This window comes from Pipra filicauda, unplaced genomic scaffold (assembly GCF_003945595.2).
Source record: "Pipra filicauda isolate LSUMZ 115617 unplaced genomic scaffold, ASM394559v2 scaffold316_size853178_pilon, whole genome shotgun sequence".
NCBI lineage: Eukaryota > Metazoa > Chordata > Aves > Passeriformes > Pipridae > Pipra > Pipra filicauda.
This window is the reverse complement of record NW_024104439.1, coordinates 100600-120830: the sequence shown is the minus strand read 5'-3', so window position 1 is coordinate 120830 and position 20231 is coordinate 100600. Positions and strand designations below refer to the sequence as shown.

Sequence of the window (20231 nt, the reverse complement as noted above, 5' to 3'; positions counted from 1 at the left end):
GAAACTGTTATCAATGAACCATTTACACCATCTGCCCATAGAGCCTGACTCCTCAGGCTATAAACTAGGTGTTAAGAGGCCTGTGAGATAGGAGGATGCTCCTGTCCTCACACCCTTTGTGGAACTCCCCGCCCTGAGGGAAGTGCTGAGCATTCCTGCCTGAACTGCAGGATATATAATCTTGGAGTCTTGGAACATTTTTAACCACTCTGTGGGATCCAGAGAAGGACTGCGGCTCATCGCTCTCAAACAGACTTGGATCACCCTATACTGGACTCCAATCACCACTTTGACCAGACTGCAACAGCTCTCCCCCCAGCATCTCACTGCAATCACCACTTTTGACTAGACTGCAACAGCTCTCCCACCAGCAGGTTCTTCCCCTCTCCCTTTACTTTGGACTCAAGCGGGGCCCAAGGAACACCACGTTGTTCATGCCCCAGGGTACTGGGTTATACATTTGGGTTTTGTGGGTTAAGACCAATTGTTTGTTTGTATGATTGTACTTACTGTATTATTTTAGTAAATTGTTATTCTGACTTATAATCTCTCCTTTGAGTTGAGTTCATTTCCCCTGCTGGTTAACTCTTAAACCAGCACAGTAGATAATGTTCTCAGTACTGATATCCATTAGTAACTATTTCCTCTATATTGTCTTAACATTGTAAAAAATTGAGGACCTATTGCTTCTGAAAAAAATGTATAACTACCTAACCATATGGACATGAGGAAAATAAATGTATTTGTTCAAAGGAACATACTCATGTCAAGTTGAAGATGTAGTTAAATGTTTTATTAGTTATCTAGGTTAAAAATATTCAGCAACAGACCACATGACTTACTTCTTCCTTGATGTCACTCTAACAAGTATAAAGAAAGTCTGAAAGAGTAAAAGACTGTGGGGAGCTATTTTGTTTCAAATAACTTTATTTTTACTCATGCGTCTTTACATACGTATGTGCCAAGTAAATATATGTATTTTTTACTTATGAATCTCAGGAACACTGAGCTTCTTAATATGTTTGAAGGTTTCCTAGTGGTTTGAGGTTTGTATGAGTTCTTGCAGCCTTGATCAGGAAGCTGCAGCAAAGACATGTTTCTTCCTGTGAGTTTCACCCAGTAGCACTAATTTCTCTCTGTTGACACTAATTTCTCTCTGTTGACTGTAGGCAAAGTCTAGATGACTAGTTTTGTCTGGGTGCCTAATTTTATATGGTATGACATTTGTAGAATGACCTATATATTGTGCAAAAATCTTTAATTCTTTTCAAATTTAATCCCAAAGAGATTTTGCTCTTTGTTTTCCTACAACATCTTGAAACCAAACCAGACCTCCCTACCTACTGGTGGGAATAGCACAAAGACATCAGCCAAAGATATTTTCCATATAAATTCAAATTTAGACAGAGAATACCCCAAATGAACTATCATGTCATCAAAGGTGATCTATTTTCAAGTAATATACTTGCAATAACAATGATTTACTTTAGGATAATATCTTGAGATCCTTAATGGGGGCAGGGACACATGGTACTTGTATACATATGTTGTCCATACATGTAGTAAAAGGATTCTTTTTGCCAAAACCTATAGAAATAATTCAACAGAATTACTTATTTTTAACTGGTCTTGCCAAAATATTAAAGTGTTCAAAAAACTACAGAATCCATTAGGGAAAACTTAGGGAAGCAAAAATTACTCTTCTACCATCGTACAAACATAAATCTAAAATTTCTAAGTAAAGGAAAGCAATAATTCTTGGTTTACTTATTCCCATGATGTCACTCTCAACATAGGTGTGGTTAAAATCTCTCTTTTACATTGGATTCATTTTTACAAGATTATTACATGGAAGTAGTTAGCTTTTAGTTAGGATTGCAACTAGGAACATTTCACTATAAAGCTGTATATTTTCTCTGCTCAACTGAGAAAAATTCATTTTGTCTGAAAATTTCCAGATGTATTGTAACTACCAAATATATTTCTATATAGTCTGAAGAAAATCAATCATACTCTTTTCTTAAGCTTGGTTTTATAGAATATTATCTAATTCTAATAAAAATTCTAATGAAAACTAACATAAAATTTCTACTGATTCAAATGTCATAAACTTATTTCCATATTTTTGAAGATAATAATCTAATTATATACTTCTGTAAGTTGCTTTCTCTACATAAAATGTATTATATGTCCAGTCCTGCGTCTATTGAATTATGCTTCCTGGAAGTCACAGGCCCGATATGATCATCTGTTCTGTCCTGTGGAATTCAGTGCAGGCAGGCACTGAGCAATACCAGTCCTCTTTGTGCCTTGTATAGGCACTGATGACTGTGAAGCATCAGCATCAATCATTGTTGTAAATGATGATTGGGCTGCATTTTGCACTCATATTGTGCTTAATTTGCAGATGTATAAATGATTGTACAGCAGGGTGATAAACTGAATCTCTAAGTGTTCTCTTCCATATTTCTCACAGAAAGAAGCCCTTGTGTGACACTAATAAATTAGATGTCTAGTTAGAAAAATAATCCACTTTTGTCTTCTATCACACCTCTCTCACTGTCAAATAAAATAACTGTTGTACAAGCACTGCTAGTTTGATTTGTGGTCAGGACTTTGCACTTGTTCACTGCATAAAGCAGCAGTCATGTACACAAAGCCATGCATGTTAATGTGGGAGAAAATGAAGGCATGGATACAGGGAGCATAGACTAATGTTCCATACATAACTGTAGTGCTTGTTCTGCAATCTCAGTGGTATTTTTGTGTCATTTTATCTGGTTGTAATGTTCTTAATTCAGTTAAGTACACTGAAAAAAACCCTAGAAATTTCCCTCTGCCTTGGTCATAACTAAAGTGGGATTAAGAGCTGTGCAACACAGATCACCAGCATTTGATGTTATCTGAATAACTGTTAGAAACATCAGATTTCTGTAAATATGGGATGAATAAAAGAAGATTTTAAATTCTTGGAAAGTAAGAGCACCCAATGAAAGACTGCCAGTCTTGACTGGTGTTGAATGCTGGAGAACTCATGATGTTCCTAGATATTTTTACAATGATTGATTGCTGCTACTGGTAAAATGGCTTCTTCATTTCCAGTGGGGATTGATAGTTTGTCACCAATTAATCTTGCTCTACTCCTGTCTAACAGAAGGAAGTGTCAGCTACTACCAGAAATTTTATCTCCAGATACCGGCAGACTGTGATCAAATTACCTCATAACCTCATTGACAAGAAAAGTAAATTGACCTTGTTACATCTCTCATGTAATCTGCATGAATAGAATTATAACAATTTTGTTTTCCAATTTTCAAGTAAGTTTTTGAAACAATGACAGAAGTAGCAGCTTCCTAAGCAACTACTCTTTACTCCTACTTTTACTTCCATTTATCATACATCTAAAGGGCTACAGCAAGAGCCTACTTTGATTACTCATATTTAGCTGATGATCCATGAGGTCCCATGTACCTTTTTCGAGTTCACTGATTTCCTGAATGCAGTTTTTTCATTTTGTGTGTGACCTACATTTATTTCATTGCATATGACCATATTGGAATATAACTAAGGCTGCTTTAATGATGTGACTCCCTATGCTCCATATAATTTATGCACATTACTGGTTACTGTTCTATCCTTTTTTGGAGTCCACAATTTTCTTCCACAAAAAGCTTATACTTTTTTCCATATTTCTCATAAAGATATTGGATGGCATTGAAAGAATAGCAAACCCACTTGGAATTACACTGAAAATACTCACACTGAATACTGACTGATTGTTTCCAAGTTTTCAGATCTCTAAGTTTTTAATTTCTTGATACATTTAATAGCTTTGTTCTGGTCTTTTATGACTGGTATTGGGTAGTCCTCAGCTAGTACAAATCTTCATATATTTATTGGGAGGTTGGCTGGTTATGAATGTAATTCGTTCTTGTAAATATCAAATGGAACTGTCCTTGTGATCTGTTGAGAGACATCTTGAAGCAGAAATTCCTATTTTACCCCTCTCCTTTTAAGAATTCATTGTTATATCTGTTTTTAATGTATTGCCTGTCTTAAAATGACCAAAGATGATATTGTGGTCAGTTGTTCAATTTTATTTTAATATCATATACAAAATATCCATTCTACATTGCAACTTAATATATTTTATATAAAAACCAATGTACAGTATCTTAAATTTGTTTAAATAGTATTATAAACAGAACTTTCAGGAAGAGTCAGTCCTGGAGTGAAGCAGTCTTCTGTTAATTACAGTTCCTTTTGAAATCCCTGCTGTTCAGTTAAAAATCCAGCTTAGGTTCTAGAAACATCCTTACAAGCTCAGATCTGGTTGCTATTACAGCAAGAATAAACTCCCAGATTTTTATTTTTTTCTTTCAACTTTGTGTTTCCCACACAGCTGGATAAAATCCAGTGCTGGGGTGTCCAGTTTGAATGTCACTCGTTATCATCTGCTTCAGAGCTCATCTTCATCTGATAAAGCGTCAAGGTAATCTGTGTCAACGTATAAGAGGAATCCAGAAAACAAACTGTCTGCCCACGTTGGATCAGAAAAGAGACCATTTTGATCAGTGTAGAAGATCTCAAGCCATACTTCATCTTCTGACTGAAGGTAGATCACCGTAGATCCAGAAGCTACGTCATGGTTGCCTGTGTTTGCATCAAATGTCTTTATCCTGTACTTCCCATTGTGGACCAACCCAATTGCAAGATGCTTGTTTGCTAAGGTGATATCATAAGAAAAATAATAAATCCCTGGGATGGCACAAATGAACTTCCCTGTGGAAGGGTTGTAATGCTCCCCCTCATTGAAGAGGACTTTATTGAATACAATTGGTAATCTTTCCTCTGGGTAGCTCGTGGTGATGCCAACAGAAAAGGCAGATTTCAGCACTATCTTTCCACACTTACAGACCCCTGGTGCCCCAGGCTCTCCTCGGTCTCCTTTATCTCCCTTAGGTCCAGGTGGTCCAGCTGGACCTACTTCACCTTTGGCACCAGTCAATCCTCCAGGTCCTTTTTTACCAGACTGACCTTGGTCTCCTTTCTCTCCAGCTGGTCCTAACGGCCCAGTCTTTCCTCTTAAACCTTCAAAAACATTTTAAGTTAGTTAATGATTGCACATATCAACTCAATAAATGATTGTGTGGGCTACTGTGTGCCTGAACAAACAAAAAAAAGAGGGTCAGAATTTCAAAATACTCCAAAAATACTTTCAAAATCTTCTAGTAAGTTTGTGAAAAGAATGCAAGGTTGGAAGAGATGACCAGGCCTCACAGCCTGCAGGTCCTTTATTTCTATATTCCTGCTTTTCTTCATATCTTGATTATACTTCGAAGAATTTTATGTAATCAGTCTATTGCTACCTGAACTACAGGCACTGCTGATGGGAAGAACAGTGGTGTGGCTACCTGTGTAGTGATGCTTGTGCCCAAATATCTCATACAGTTAGAGCATTTTTTGTGTGTACCTAAGTACCTGCTAATCTTTTACTCCTGGCTAAGGGCACAAATGAGACTGTTTATTTAACACCACACATGCTTCATTCTTCCCAAACTTTTAGCATCTGTGTGCAGGAAGGCTGTGCATTTACTTTTCTTTACACTGATGTCAGTATGTGCATATTAGACATGTCTAAAATATATCTGCATATTTTCTTTCTCTGACTATATATATATGCATGCGTCACACTTAAACCCACACAGATACATACACACATTCATCTCATACATATATATATATACACACACACACACACACGTAAGTATAACAGTGATGATGAAAGGTCTTTGTTGTGTTAGGTTACACAAATATTCAATACCTGCACTCCCTTTTTCACCTTTTTCTCCCTTCCTGCCATCTCTACCATCTCTTCCTGGAAGACCAATGCGTCCATGTGGCCCCGGGGATCCACTGGCTCCAGGGGGACCTGCAGGGCCTGGCAAACCAGGGATGCTACATATGTATCTGGTGTAGTAATTTTCTCCTTTGAGCTGGCTTTGAAGTGGTTGCTCGCTTGTATAGATGGCAAAACTTGTAATGTACAGCAACACAAACATCCTCGCATCTGGAAAAAATACATGTGAATAAAACTATGCATATTATGACACTCCAATCGCATGCAAATGTCTCTGAATATGCAAATAAGTGTGACATTGTGATGCATTATGCACAAGTATGGGTGCAGAGCTCCATCTGGGATTTCTGCATTACCAAAATCCATGAAGGAGGCAAGGAGGAAATTCTGTCCAGTTGGAGCTTTTTCTGGTCACCATATATGTTGCTGTATGTCTCTAAAGTAAGTAGCCTCTAGACTGACACGGTGAATATCAGCTTTTTTTGGGCCAAATGTTGACACATGAAAAAAAGAATCTGAATTTTTCAATTCAAAGCCCTTTGCTTGCCTAGGTTTATTTTGTCTTTAGGGCCTACACAAGCTTTACAGAGAAAAGCCCTCTTGCTGAGGGAGTTATGTCTGTGCTAGGATGATATGCCTGTAGGAACACTCTTCTAGTGAGGATAAAGCTTACACCCTCATTTAATTTTGAAATTTGCCCTTATGGTGGCAAATGAATCTCCAGCTCAGGTAACTGCAGCAGAAACTTGCTGAACCTGCAGAAAGGATGGCAGTAAGAGAGGGCAGCTTCAGTGCCTGGTTGGAAACAGCACAAATAACCACTTCACCCTAGTCAGTTGGATGGAGTAAGGCAGCTGCTCTGCAGGGGAACGGATGGAGTGTTAATGGGCTGCTAACAGGTTTTTTTAAGCCCTGTCTTATGCAATGAACTGTGTTGCAATGTCTTGCAAGAAAATTGTTTAAAGTTTTATATATAGTATTTAGTTGTTTCCATAAACTGTTGAATGGAGATTAGATTTCTCTGTTCCACTGTATACTGGGATACTAAAGAAAAGTCACTGTACAAACAGTGACATGCTGAGGGGTTGCAGTACCTAATGTACAAAGGTGTCTTAATTTAGTGTTGCATTAGCAGAGAGACACTCATGGGTCAGGTGAGAATCTGCAAGTCAAGCTGTTTTTTCTAATTCCTTTGCTATCTTCTCAGAAAACTTGTGTGTGGTTTTTTGTTGGAGTTGTCCATTCCTTCAGGGATAATTTACAGCATTCAAGGAAATCAGAGTCCGCTGGTTTCTGTGGGGAGAAAAAAGAAGAAATAGAATGGGGGATTGGGAAAAATATCTGTGTGAAATGCAACCTACATTTTTTACAGTGAATCATAGAATCATTAAGGTTGGAAAAGACCCTTAAGATAAGATCATCACATCCAACCATCCACCTAGCACCATCACTATGTTCACTACTAAACCATGTCATATCCACACTTTTCTTGAACATTTCCGGGGATGGTGACTCTACCATTTCCTTGGGCATCCTGTTCCAATGCTTGACAACTCTTTCCATGAAGATATTTTTCCTAATATCCAATCTAAACCTCACCTGCTGCAACTTGACATCATTTCCTGTCATCCTCTCACTTGTTGCCTGGGAGAAGAGATTGAGCCCCACCTCGCCACAACCTCCTTTCAGAGAGTTGTAGAGAGTGATAAGGTCTCCCTGGAGCCTCCTTTTCTCCAGGCTAAACAACCCCAGCTTGCTCAACTGCTCCTCATGAGACAAGTTCCATACCCTTCACCAGCTCTGTTGCCCTTCTCTGGACACTCTCCAGCACCTCAATGTCTTTCTTGTTGTGAAGGGTCCAAAACTGGACACAGGATTCAAGGTATGGCCTCACCAGTGCTGAGCACTGCCCTTATCCTGCTGGCCACAGTATTTCTGATACAAGTCAGGATGCCCTTGATGTTCTTGACCACGTTGACACACTGCTGGCTCATGGTCAGCTGCTGTCAAACAGTGCCCCCAGGTCCTTTTCCACTGGGCAGTTTTTCAGCCACTGCACCAGACTGTAGTGCTTCATGCTCTTGTAACGCAGGTGCAGGACTCAGCACTTTGCCGTGTTTAACTTCATATTGTTGGCCTCTGCCCATCAATCCAGCCTGTCCAGATCCCTCTGCACAGCCTTCTTATCCTACAGGAGATCAGCACTCCTGCCCAACTTAGCGTCATGTGCAAAGTGACTGAGTGTGCACTTGGTCCTCTTGTCTAGATCACCGATGACGATATTAAACAAGGCTGACCCCAACACTGAGCACTGGAGAACACTACTGGTTACCAAATTCATTCTCAAGCTCAGAGTCAAAGAAATTGCACAGTGAATTGATCTAGAAATTGTTGTTCTCATTCCTTTCTTTGTGATACTGATTGGTAGTGACTGATTGATTTAAAACCCTAAGCCATTACATTTATTTGCAGTTCATAAGTAAATTTCAACAGGTATATGCCCTGGTCAGATCTATTCATCAGGGAAGAGACTAGCTTATACATATACATGTACGTATACACAGTCTTTAAGAAGAATCTTTTCTGTTTTACAGAAGAGAAAATTAGAAACTGTCTTGGTATAAGTGGTAATGCAGGAAAAAACAAGAAAATATTTTAACTGGGGAGAAATAAAAGATGCTCCAAAATTCTCTTCAGTGATATACATTCTGCTTTTCATATTGATCATCTTGCATCAAATTGGCAGAAACCAAACTATTGATTTTGCCATCATTTGATGATGAGCCTTACAGTACAGTCAGGCACAACAGCCTCCACAAGTGGATTAGCATATGAATGCTTAACATTACAGCAGAGTAGCAAAAGATAACTCCAAGGCAGTTGTTAGCTACAAGGACAAACTTCACAGTGATGTTTGCTCTGATGTACTACTGAGCGTACACAAATAAAGCTCAGGGATTTTCATATGACTTAAATCAGGGACAACAAAGCTCTCTGCAGAGAACAACTTTAAACACATAGCCAGGAGGGAACAGCTTGGGGGGAGTTCACGGTTAAGGCTGCATATGCATTTTACACAAAGCTCATGGATAAGAAGCAGACATGAGCTAAGGATCCAGGACTGAAAAAAAATCCTGCCCTTTGCCAGATGAAAGTCTGAATCAGTAGGCCAGGTGTTCCCACACTGTGTTGCATGTAATCCAAGCAAAAACAGTCTCAACAACTGCTGGTTTTGCCTATGTCCAGGATCTTTTACAAATCAGAGCGAGCGCCGTCATACAGCTGCTCCTGTCACCGGCTGGCCGGTAACTTATTGATGTGTGAATCTGTCTCCAGCTCCCAGACCTCCCCTGCTGTTCCTCTCATGTGCCTACAGGAAATTAATTAGTCTGGGACATGTATTTCTGAAAAGAGCATGGGAAAAAGGTCGTTTGGGGAAGGTGAGGGTAACGGGGTTGTTGAGATAGGAATGTGCCTTAGATGCCTGGGGTGTTGTGGTTGGACAACCAATTTATGAAGGCAGTATAGAGGGGAATACACGAAGCTTTCAGCTCTGGCTTGGAGAGCTTAAGGGGTGATGGCTCTGTGAAACAGAATGGTGGGACTGCAGGAAGGGGAAGAGAGCTGGAGTGGGAGATAATGGGGATAATGTTCAGGTGATGATGTTTACGGGACTGAATTTAGTCTTGGGGGGAATACAAGCTGCTTCCAACAGTGGTAGGCAACAAATGACATTCAGGAAACCAGGCATTAGGCCAGAGAATCAACACTTCTCTTGCCCTTTGACTTCAGACTCTTCCATTTCTTCATGCATAGGAGTAGTTGTTGCCTTTCTGTTATTGCAGAAGTCTCTGGTAAGTGTGAATCTCCTCAGACCGAGGGCGGATGTGCAGTGTTGAACCTATGCCCCTTGTTTCCCAGTGAGTGCTCTAAAAGCACCATTGTAATGCTAAAGGTGAATAAGAACATACAGCCATGTTTTTCTTTAATTTCATGTGAAATTAGGAGGCCACAATCAGAGATTTCAGTTCACATGGGTTTATGAAGTTAGAGGGTATAATAGACCTCTCAGATCACTTTCTCAGGAGTCATCTAAGTTGCACTGAAATATTTGTTGCCAGAGAGTTAACTGGTAGGCAGAAAGCGAGTCATAAATTGCACTTTGTTCTTGGCCTCTGGTTGTCCTTTTCAAAGATACAGACTTTTGTCCATAAACTGTGGTAGGAAACAAAGTGATTTATATCTGCCAAGTAATTTTTCTCCGGGGAAAAGCAAAAGCTGAACAGTTCAATGTATTTTTCCAAATATTGAAAGCCAGAAAAAGCACACTCTCTACAACAATAAGAGTCATCTTCATCATAACCATCACCAAAAATAATAATAAGAATTATATGAACACAGGGTTAGAATAATGTTATTCCAAGTGTAGGAAATGGCATTTCAATAGATCTCAAATCTACTAGACAAAGCAAGAGTGCACATCAAGGCATTCACTGAAAAGTGATGGACATGATGATCAATTCTAATCATAGAATCATAGGATGGTCTGTGTTGGAAGGGCCCTTAAAGATCAACTAGTTCCAACCTTCCTGCCATGGTCAGGGACACTTTTCACTGGACCAGATTGTTCAGAGTGATTTCTGGAATACATTTTCTAAGTGAGAGTGGCTGATTCCTTTGTTCACTGTTCAAAAGGTCATCTCATTCATCTGATACTGGAAAAACACTAAAAAGCAATTCTGGACCTAGTACCTTGTTGCAGTTAAGGTGGCAGGTCTAAAGAATCCAAAGCAGTGTGATAAGCAGGTCGAGGGTGGTGATTCTACCACTCTGGTCCACTCTAGTAAGACCCCACCTAGAGTGCTGCATCCAGCTCTGGGGTCCCCAACACAGGAAAGACATGGACCTGTTGGAGCAGGTCCAGAGGAGGGCCACAAAGATGATCAAAGGGCCGGAGCACCTCTCCTATGAAAACAAGCTGAGAGAGTCAGGACTTAAACAGAGCTCTTATAAGAAAGATGTCAACTGACTTTTTAGTAGGACCTGTTGCAATAAGACGGGGGTAATGGCTTTAAACTAAAATAGGGTAGATTTAAACTAGATATAAGGAAGAAATTTTTTATAATGACCGTAGCAGAACACTGGAACAAGTTGCCCAGAGAGGTGGTGGATGCCCCATTCCTGGAAACATTCAAGGCCAGGTTGGATGGTGCTCTGAGCAACATGATCTGTTTGAAGATGTCCCTGCTGATTGCAGGGGGGTTGGACTAGGTAACTTTTAAAGGTCCCTTGCAACACAAACCATTCCATGATTATATCTTCTACCTTGAGAACATCCTCTGTAAGTTGCAATCCCATTGAAGCTAGGTGCTGGGCAGAGGGTCTTTAACATCAAGACATTGGGAAATCTCATTTCAGTACTGGCATAATCAGACTATGTCATTAACAGTTTTTTAAATTTAGGAATTAAGGGGTTGTAGCAAATTCCCAGTTTTGAGACTTCCTGGTATATGATCTAATCTTTCTTCCTTGTCCAACTATGCAGAGCTAATTCTAAAATTTACTAATTGGCATTGTTTTGAAACAATCCTAGAAGATTTCCCGTGAATCTGTTATAAATAAAAGCTGGGACAAGGGCCAATAGCTATTAGTCACAGGTTATCCTGGCTATGTTCTTACTTTCCTTGCTAGCTTTTAGTTCCCTTCCAATACATATGCACAGCTGCTTGAGCAGTAGAAGAGGCTGTGTTTTAACTTTCTTGTGCAAGAAAATGTAGACAAGAAGTTGTGATGCTTGTGGGCTTTTTCTGTTGCAGCACTGGCAATGGACTAGTGGTGAAGAATAAGGTAGTCTATATATCCTCTGGCTTTCCAAAAGCAAAGGCCCATATTACCTCACATTGCTACCTTGAACACCCACTGTGAGATGTACAGACCTGGCTCTCCTGTCCAGTAACTGTGGCAGGAGAAACAAGGTGGAGGAGGAGGTAATAAGTTAGGATGAGAAGCAGAGGGGGACACCTTCAAAAATTCGATTGAAATCTCATTGGCTATGTCTGTCTTTTCCCTCTCAAAATATGATCCATGAAAGTCAATTGTGTCCACATGCCTGAAGGTTTCAAACCTGCCAGTCAATTTACCACCACCACTGACCTTTCTACAAAGCCTCAAACAGTGGATTATAGTTTGGCACACTAGACTCTGCAGTTTCTTTGCAGAGTATGATTTTTGTGCCATTTAAAATTTGAGTCTTAATTGTGGACTTTTTTGTCCCCCTTTTTTTTTTACATTTTTCATCCACCCTCAGTTGGCTGCAGCTTTATGCATCTCCCAGCTTGTTTTGTGTTATGGCAGCTGTGCTGGACTTCAGAGCTTCACCCGTTAAGACCACACCTTACTCTAAGGAATCAAGACCACAGCTGGCCACCACCATTCTCCTTGAGTTATCTGTGCAATCCAGCAATCTTCATGTGGCTTTACATTGTCTTTGCTTCCCTTGTATAAGAAGGGGAGAGTGACCGAAAAATTTTTGAGCAGTCTGAACTTTTGATTCCCGGTGCTGGAATGGCTGGTGGTGTCCAAAGGAATCAGTCAGCCAATGGGAAGGAACATTAGCTAAATATTCCTGAGAAAACAGTGTTTAAAGACCCCATTAGCAGTGTTGACATTTAACAGTCTCATTTAAGTTTGTACTCAGTCATGTTTGAACAGTTTCCTTCATAACTATGTTGAATGCAGTCAGATTCTTCAACTATGTCTCAAGTCTTCATGAAAAAATTGAGTGCTTATAATAAAGACCAGAAGTTCAATGTGTTTGATTTTCAAAATATCAAAGGAGTGGGAACAATTTTATATCTCAGTGTTTGACTTGAAACATAGTCTCTCTGGTTCCAGCTATTCCCATTATTTGAAAGGTTGTTTTTCCGAAAAATGCCCTAGAATCTGGTCGAGGTGTGTTGGTGAGGTAGCTTGACTCAGATGGGGGACATTTTAACAAGAATCCTGGCAGGCAAAGCAGTTTCACTGCCAGCTGTGCCAGAACACACAAATAAATAAAACCTGATAGAATTTGTTTTGACAGAGAGCCGAGAAACAAGGCCAGTTGCTTACAGTTGGCAAGTAACATGGAGACGATAAAATGTTTGCTTGCAATGTAGTGAAAAATGGCCAGGATTTAACACTGTAGACTCAGGATATGAGTGTCCCTCCATGTCAGGAACAAGCTCCTTTAAAAAGTTTTCTCCATTTTCTTAAAATGAGAAAAGAGCCATTAATCAGAAACTGTCTTCAGGGATGACCTACAATTTGAAGGATTGGTTATGGATCTGAACTGGAATAAAGCATATGAAAGCATGTAGGCATCTAAAGATGTGGATAGATGCCTACAGCAATGTGCCCCTCTCCTGTGGAGTGCCTTTCAGTTCAAGCAGGCTTCCTCTTCTCGGTTCTACAGCAGCCCTTACCAGGAAAATTTCCATCTCCTGTCTTGGATCATTTTGCTTTACCAACCTTGCAATGATAGAAGAGAAATAGAGAACAGATTAGGAAAACTATTTTGGATGTCATGAAGAGAGGAAAAAGAGAAGGTGAAAAAATAAAATTTCAGACTGCAAGGTACATGGGAACAAACAGGAAGAAAATCATAGCTTATTGCCACGAGTTATAGGGGACAGATTTCCACTGCCCTGTGCCTTGTGTTCACTTGTGTTTGCACCTGGGCTTCTTAAGCAATAGTCCATAAAGAGCTACCATTGTGAGAGCAACCACTTTGCAGAGGGGTGACTGATGGGGACCAGCCAGCAAAGTGAGAACAACTTTGGGAACTTTGCTGAATATACAGCTGAGTATGTTGTAGTCCCTGGGTATGACTTGGTTCTCATCCCCGCAAGGTAAATGTCATTTATTAGGTCACAGACACTTCTGAAGGTGGATTGTCCTTCACCCAGTTGCTCCCTTGTTACCGCATGTTGCACCAAAGAACAATGTTCACCATTTAAGAAGATAACATGAGGAGAAGAAAGTTTCCAGACCCTCAAAGGGACACTCCTCCCCCAGCACATTGTTTTCTTCTGGAAGTTCATCAAATGATATCACCCCAGCACTGTGCCTTTCTGGGAACCCCGCGGAAAAGCAGGCATCCAGCCAGGGACTACATTCTGCATCAAACTAGGAGAAGACCGAAGGAGCAATTTAAATGCTTTGGCAGGACTAAGCTGGTTCATTTTCCCCGAAAAAAGTTGGGGATGGCTCCCATAAACTTCTCCCGCAGAGGAGTAGTGTAGGCTGTGATCCAGGGCAGGGAGCAGCTGTGTTCAGCTGTTCAGCTGAGTGGCAACCTCTTGTTCCTGTACTGCTGTACATGGAAGAGGATGTCTGTCCACGGCTTGACATGAGTAAATTTTTTCAAACTGCAAACGGTCATAGTTAAGTCAGCAATGTTTTTAGATGTACAAAGGGTATCCTTGCAACACAGCAAGCCTTTAGGTTTTCCAGGAGGAAAACTGGAAGTTTTGCCTAGCTGGGCGACACAGACCCAGGCTGTGCACACCTGACGTGGCTCAATGCCTGAGCAATCCGTAGCCATGCCAGTGCTGATAGCTTTCTTGCAGGACTACATCCACAGGACACTGCAATATCCCCTGCCCAGAATTAGCTGCAAGGTCTCCATCTTCTGACCCTCGGTGTAATGTTGGCATGTTCAAGAGCAGGAAAGATAGAGCCTCAACATGAAACTGAAGTCAAACTTGAGAGGTTGCGACCGTGAATCTAAATCTCACAGAGGTGTGAATCTTAGGTGGCCATGTCTCATCAGCACAAAAGATAAACGCATTTAAATGCTTAAATTTTATTGTAAATCAGTGGAGCTTGAACTTCTGATAGCCTAAGGCATTTTGAAAATGGCATGAGAGCTTTGAAGCCTCGTGCTTTTCAAAATGCCACCCACACTAGCCTCTGTCCCCAGCCTCTGGGACTGCCAGGCTCTCATGTCAGCCCTGGTGGTCTCCCCCCACTCTAGATCCCTAACTTGTCAGTAAAAATCTGGCCTCAAAATCACCATACTTTCCTGACTGTGGCTGTTCTGAGAAAAGTCCTGTTCTTGTGGAGAGAGCCTACCTCAAAGCTATTACTTCAACAGTATTACTTCCATATTTATACTGGAATAAAAAAAAAGGAGAATTTGGCCCTGTTTAGCCACATGTGTGATTGTTATGCTTAATGTCAGAATCAGGAGACTGGAGCCAGGAAGATATAAAAATAGAATGAAATTTATGTCATGTCTGCTTTTGGGTAATAGCAGGTCTTTTTGATTAAATCAAACCTTTTATTTTCAGGGAGGTTGACCTCTTTGTGAGACTGAAGGTCATGCACATTAGAAAGACAGCTCTAAACAGTTTGTAGCTGTAAAATAAAATTCCATTTAAATTCTGTGTTTTCTTACTGAAACAAAGACTTCTGTTTCCATAGAAGAGCAGAAGGGACAATGCATCCCATCTCCCATCAGAATTCCCAAGAGTGCTAACTCCACCCAAGCCCACCCTCTGGCATCCCATTGGTACCCAGCAAGCACTCACACAGGACCTGCATTTCTAGTTGATTAAGTTGATGTTCTGCAACTTTATGTCTTGTGGAAGTGTTTGTGTTGGGCAAGGTCTGGCTTCTCCCTGGGACTGTGAGCGATAGAACTTACAGGGAACTGGGTAGCAGGGCAGGATCTCACCAGCCAGAGATCATCCCATCACCCCAGCAGGGACCAGGGCAGCCTGGAGGCAGCCAGAGGCACCTTCTGCATCTGAGGCCAGACCAGGATATCAGCCTGTGGATGTGGGTCAGTTGGCCTGAAATGGGGTCCTGGACCATGGGCAAGGTAATGGGACACCCCTGGAGAGGCTGGTAGGGATTTCAGGGATGTCAGTGACCTCATGGCTCTGACAAATTGTACTTATTCAAAGAGAAAAAAACCTTTGTGATCCCAGTCTGGCAGCATGAGTCCACTCTACACATATGGAAACAACAATTTTCAGCACAAAGCATTCAAAGGTCTGTTAATACCATATGGATCCTTATGTCTCTTCTTACTGAGGCATTCACTGAGCCACATAGCCAACCTGTGTCCTTCAGAATTTTGTCTTGCTTTCATCAGTCTCCTGATGAGAACCATTTCTGTGTTGGACTGTTTAGATTTGCTGAGTCTCAGTCCAAGTTGTTTAGAGTTTAATACATGACTTCCCATGTATTGTGAAGATGCAAGTGTCAAGCTTGCTTATTTGAAAAAAATATTTGGATTGTTCTTACAACACATTGTTAAATCTAAAATCTGTTTTAAGACCTCTTTCTTTTCGAAGTAACACTGACACTAATTTTTTTCCTCTATGTTTCTGACTTGGACAATTCAGGCAGGCAGCTTTAAATCTCCAAGTAAAAAGCTTGGAAGAAAAAGAAAGAATTATCTCATTTATTTGTTTTCTAATTTGTACAAACCTTGAAAGCAAAAAACTCATGCTGTTATATAGAACTCTGGAAAGTCTATGCATCTATTCAGCTAACTGCTCTAGTCTGATATATATATATCTCCTAATTGCAATATATCCTGGTAAGTCTTTAAAAAGAGTCTAATAAGCATAAGATATTGAGAGGAGAGGAGAGCTTTGTATTCTTTTGTTTGACATAAATTTGTCTGACGCAAATTTGTCTGACACAAATTCACTTAGAAGAATGACAGTTTTCCCTGTGATATGATAACTTCAATTTGATACACATAATCATTTGTCAGCCTGCTTCTGTACATACTGAAATCAAATGCAAATCTCTCTCTTATTAGTGGCATTTGATCAAATTCACAGAGAGGAAGAAAGAGAACAGAGCACAGAGTTTTCCTTCAGGAGATCTAATTTCTGTTCCTTGACCAGAAATGTCTATTCCATGCCAATTATTTAATCTTACATGCTTCTATTTCTTCATCAGTAAAACAAAACCATCAATAATATCAGGGATAATATTGTGAATGTAAAAGCAGGTTATTCTTTTCAGATTCTGCTTTTCTTGAGTAATTGTGAACTGCCATTTCGTATTTCAAATCAATTCTCTCATGGAAGATTAAAATGGATGAAGTCAGCATAATTCTTTCAGCTTTTTCATTACAGTGGTGATGAGGTCTAGCACCTGATAACCGGTCATTTCTGACTCTGTAACAGAAGGTGTTTTCTCACTTAAGTTCTTGCAACAATAACTGGACTGGTTTCTTTTGAAATCCAGCCTATCTGGGAAGTGTTTGTTTCCTTGGGTTCCTCCAGGGAATAGCATGAAAAAGCTGCAGCTGTCAGTTGTCATGCCACTTCAGTAGGAAAGTCTGGCCTTTGGCTGGTAAGGAGCAGGCTTTGCCTTGATTTTGTTTTGCATGTGTGTGATGACTCAGGGTGATCTCAGAACAGTCTCCATGGGATTTAAGTGGGCATTCCCAGATGGTCTGAAGGTCACAGAGTGTTTAGCAACCAATTTAATCTCATTTTCGCTTTAATTTCCCCTGATCTCTGTCTGTCAACAAGTCCCACCTAACCTTGAATCATGGGGTGTTAGAGTCACCCTGGGACATCCCCAGTCCAGCTGATCTTCCCCATGTTGGTTAAGATGTCCCTGTAGCATATAGCATAGCTGGAGCCATCTGACCCAAATGCAGCAGCGTGCTGAGTTTGGTCTGCACAGCCAGCAAAGGCACATTTGGGTGGACCCCAGGCTGTGGGGCCCAGGTGGGTACCAGCTGGATTGCCCAGACACAGCATCACAGGAATAACAGGACACATAGGTGGCACACAGTCATATCCACAGGTGACACAGTCTTAGGGTGCACCTGCAGTGCAAACACACCCCAGGGTAGTGGTACTTACTGGGTTATGCCTAAGTAGGCATATTTCTTAAAAAGAAAAGGGATTATAGACAACTGTCTTCACAATTCCATAATAAGTGAATATAACTTTGCCTTATTGTAGGGTCTGGAGTTTTGCTCAAGCTCCTTATTCAAGTATCTACAAACATAATTTACAATGATGACAATAAACTCAATGTTATTTTGCAGTTGCAAGTCCATGGCAGCAGTCTGCCATGAGCCTTTTTGAATTTTAAACAGTAACCTCAATTTAAATTTGTTTCTTAAGAAATTCTGGCTAGTCTGAGAGAAGCAGTATGGCAGAATCACTTCTAATGATCTGTCCTCCAGAAATTTCCTTACATAATTATTAATACAAATAAAATATATATAAAAAAGAGGAGTCATGCAGGGCTTAGAGCATATCAGCTTCAAGCTTTCATCAGGGTAAAGGGTTTTGCAATTTCCACTTTAATGGAAACCTACAGAGATTCAGAACGTATTGATTTGCAAATAAAGTTGAAAATACATAAAACATGGAGAAGCTTTCTCTTGCCTTGGTTAAAATGACCTTTCCTTTCAGTGATAAAACCATTTAAGTTTTATGGCATTGAATCAAGATATAACACTGAAAAAAATTATTATAATTTAAAGCCTTTCAGATCAGTTCAGGCAGCTGCTTTTCCCTCAGCCAGGGCATAATTTCATCACAGATAAATATGTGTATATGTGCACGTGTGTGTGCACATCTTTACATTTACCAGCCAAAGGAGTCTCGTTTTCACTTAGCTTTTCTTCAAGGCCCTGGAGCATGGTGGATACATTTTATGTCAAAGATATTATTAGAGATTTTTTTTCTATTTGACTTTGACTGATGGAGTTAATTTTCTTTAATACAGATCTATTCTCTGATGGCCTGAATTAACGATGTACTTAGATTTGTTTCTAGCTGATAAACAGTAAGCCTGAATGTAATAAGCTGGTTTTATCTTTGTTAGAGGTAGCTTCATTGGGCATTGCAGAAAGTTCTGTTCTGATATGTGTGATTTTGTTTATTGCTTAAAATACACATTATGTCTTGAACAGGATAACTGCAATTGAAAACTCTTCTATGCTCAAAAGTCATGTCTTTCCTGCTTAGAATCCTCCCTTTCTCACTGTGAGACTGATTTCTTATGAGGCTTCTGTTTTTCCTCTGTCTTTGGGAAAGTTTAAATATATGTATGTGCAAATATATATATATGTATACACACAGTAAAGTTGAAAAAATAAGTTTCATGAATTTATCAGCTCATGGGAGAAAACACCAAAACACTTCATTTGGAGACAATTTTGTTGGCATAGCTTCTCTTTTATAGTTTGTATTTATTCTACTTATTTTGTTAATGCAGGAAACTAGGTCTCTGCAGAAGTTCAAAAGCCACTCCTGTTCCTTCTCAGTAAAATTAATTGGCGTCCCAACTTGTTCTCTTGGGGTAATTATGAAATCATCCATAACAGTCATTTCATTATGTCTCTATTTTGGGATCAATGTTACATAGGAAGGATTCTGGTAAATATGACCGAAAGCACTTCTAGCCCTGCACCCTCACTCTTGGGCAGTGTCCTGTAGCAGGCTCTTGTGCTCTTCACAAGGATGTGGGAACTGCAGCAACGCTTGCCAGGAGGTTATCTTCCTGGTTCGAGTGCCCTGCAACTGAGGTCTTCCAAATTGGAAATATTTTCTGAGTCCTTGCTTTCTTGTCAACCTTGCTGGACTTTTTATCCATAAACTTGGAAAGAATTTAAACTCTGGCTTTTCACAACATTTCTTATAATTGGTAAATTTGTTAAATTAATTATGCACAGCATGCATTTGTCTCACTTAAACCTTTTTGTCTCCCTTAAATCTTTTTAGCTAATAATTTAGTTTGATTCCTCCTATTTCTTGCTTTATAAGGGACAGTGATTAATCTGCTCATTAGTATGTTATCTTTCTCGGAAAAGCAGTAACATTTTGATGGCCACAGATTTTTCTTTGTTGATTATTATAAATTTACAATTAAAAACACCAGTGGTTATATGGTCCACTAAATTGTAAGAGCCATCCACTCTTCTGTAGGGTATTAACATTAGTAAGCAAGATTCTGAATGGCACACAAGAACAGTTATCATGTTATGTCCTCAGGTCAGCATAAACCCATCATCTCTAACAAGAATGCAGTACAGCTGCAAAAACTGCAGCTGCCTGTCATTGTGTTATCTGGCCTCTGCCCATTGTAGTGATCGTCATTCTGCTAGACTTAAAAAGCCAAGGAAAGTAGTAAAAAGTAAACATAATGTTTTTCTAGGAGACATTGGCAGCTTTTAGAGGAAGAAAAAAAGCCTTTTGAATTCATCAAAGCTGCATAAACTCTCATGTGTTTGCTACAGACAACGCAAAGGACAGTCTTTCAAATACTCTATAAAATACTGCTTTCCTTGGCATACATTTAACAAAACAATCATGGTTTCTTAATACAGATGTGTCTC

General features: G+C 39.9%; 1 protein-coding gene across 1 annotated transcript in view; it reads right to left on the bottom strand.

The window, feature by feature from the left end:
- Window positions 1-4082: 4082 nt before the first annotated feature.
- C1QTNF7 (C1q and TNF related 7) overlaps window positions 4083-20231 on the bottom strand; it is a 35589-nt gene continuing 19440 nt past the window's right edge. Inside the window, exons 2-4 of the mRNA XM_027729478.2 lie at window positions 6955-7153; window positions 5825-6070; window positions 4083-5091 (exon numbers count right to left, since the gene is read on the bottom strand). Coding sequence (XP_027585279.1) covers window positions 4460-5091; window positions 5825-6062 — 870 coding nt within the window. The 5' untranslated portion in view covers window positions 6063-6070; window positions 6955-7153 and the 3' untranslated portion in view covers window positions 4083-4459. The remainder of the gene's footprint in view (window positions 5092-5824; window positions 6071-6954; window positions 7154-20231) is intronic.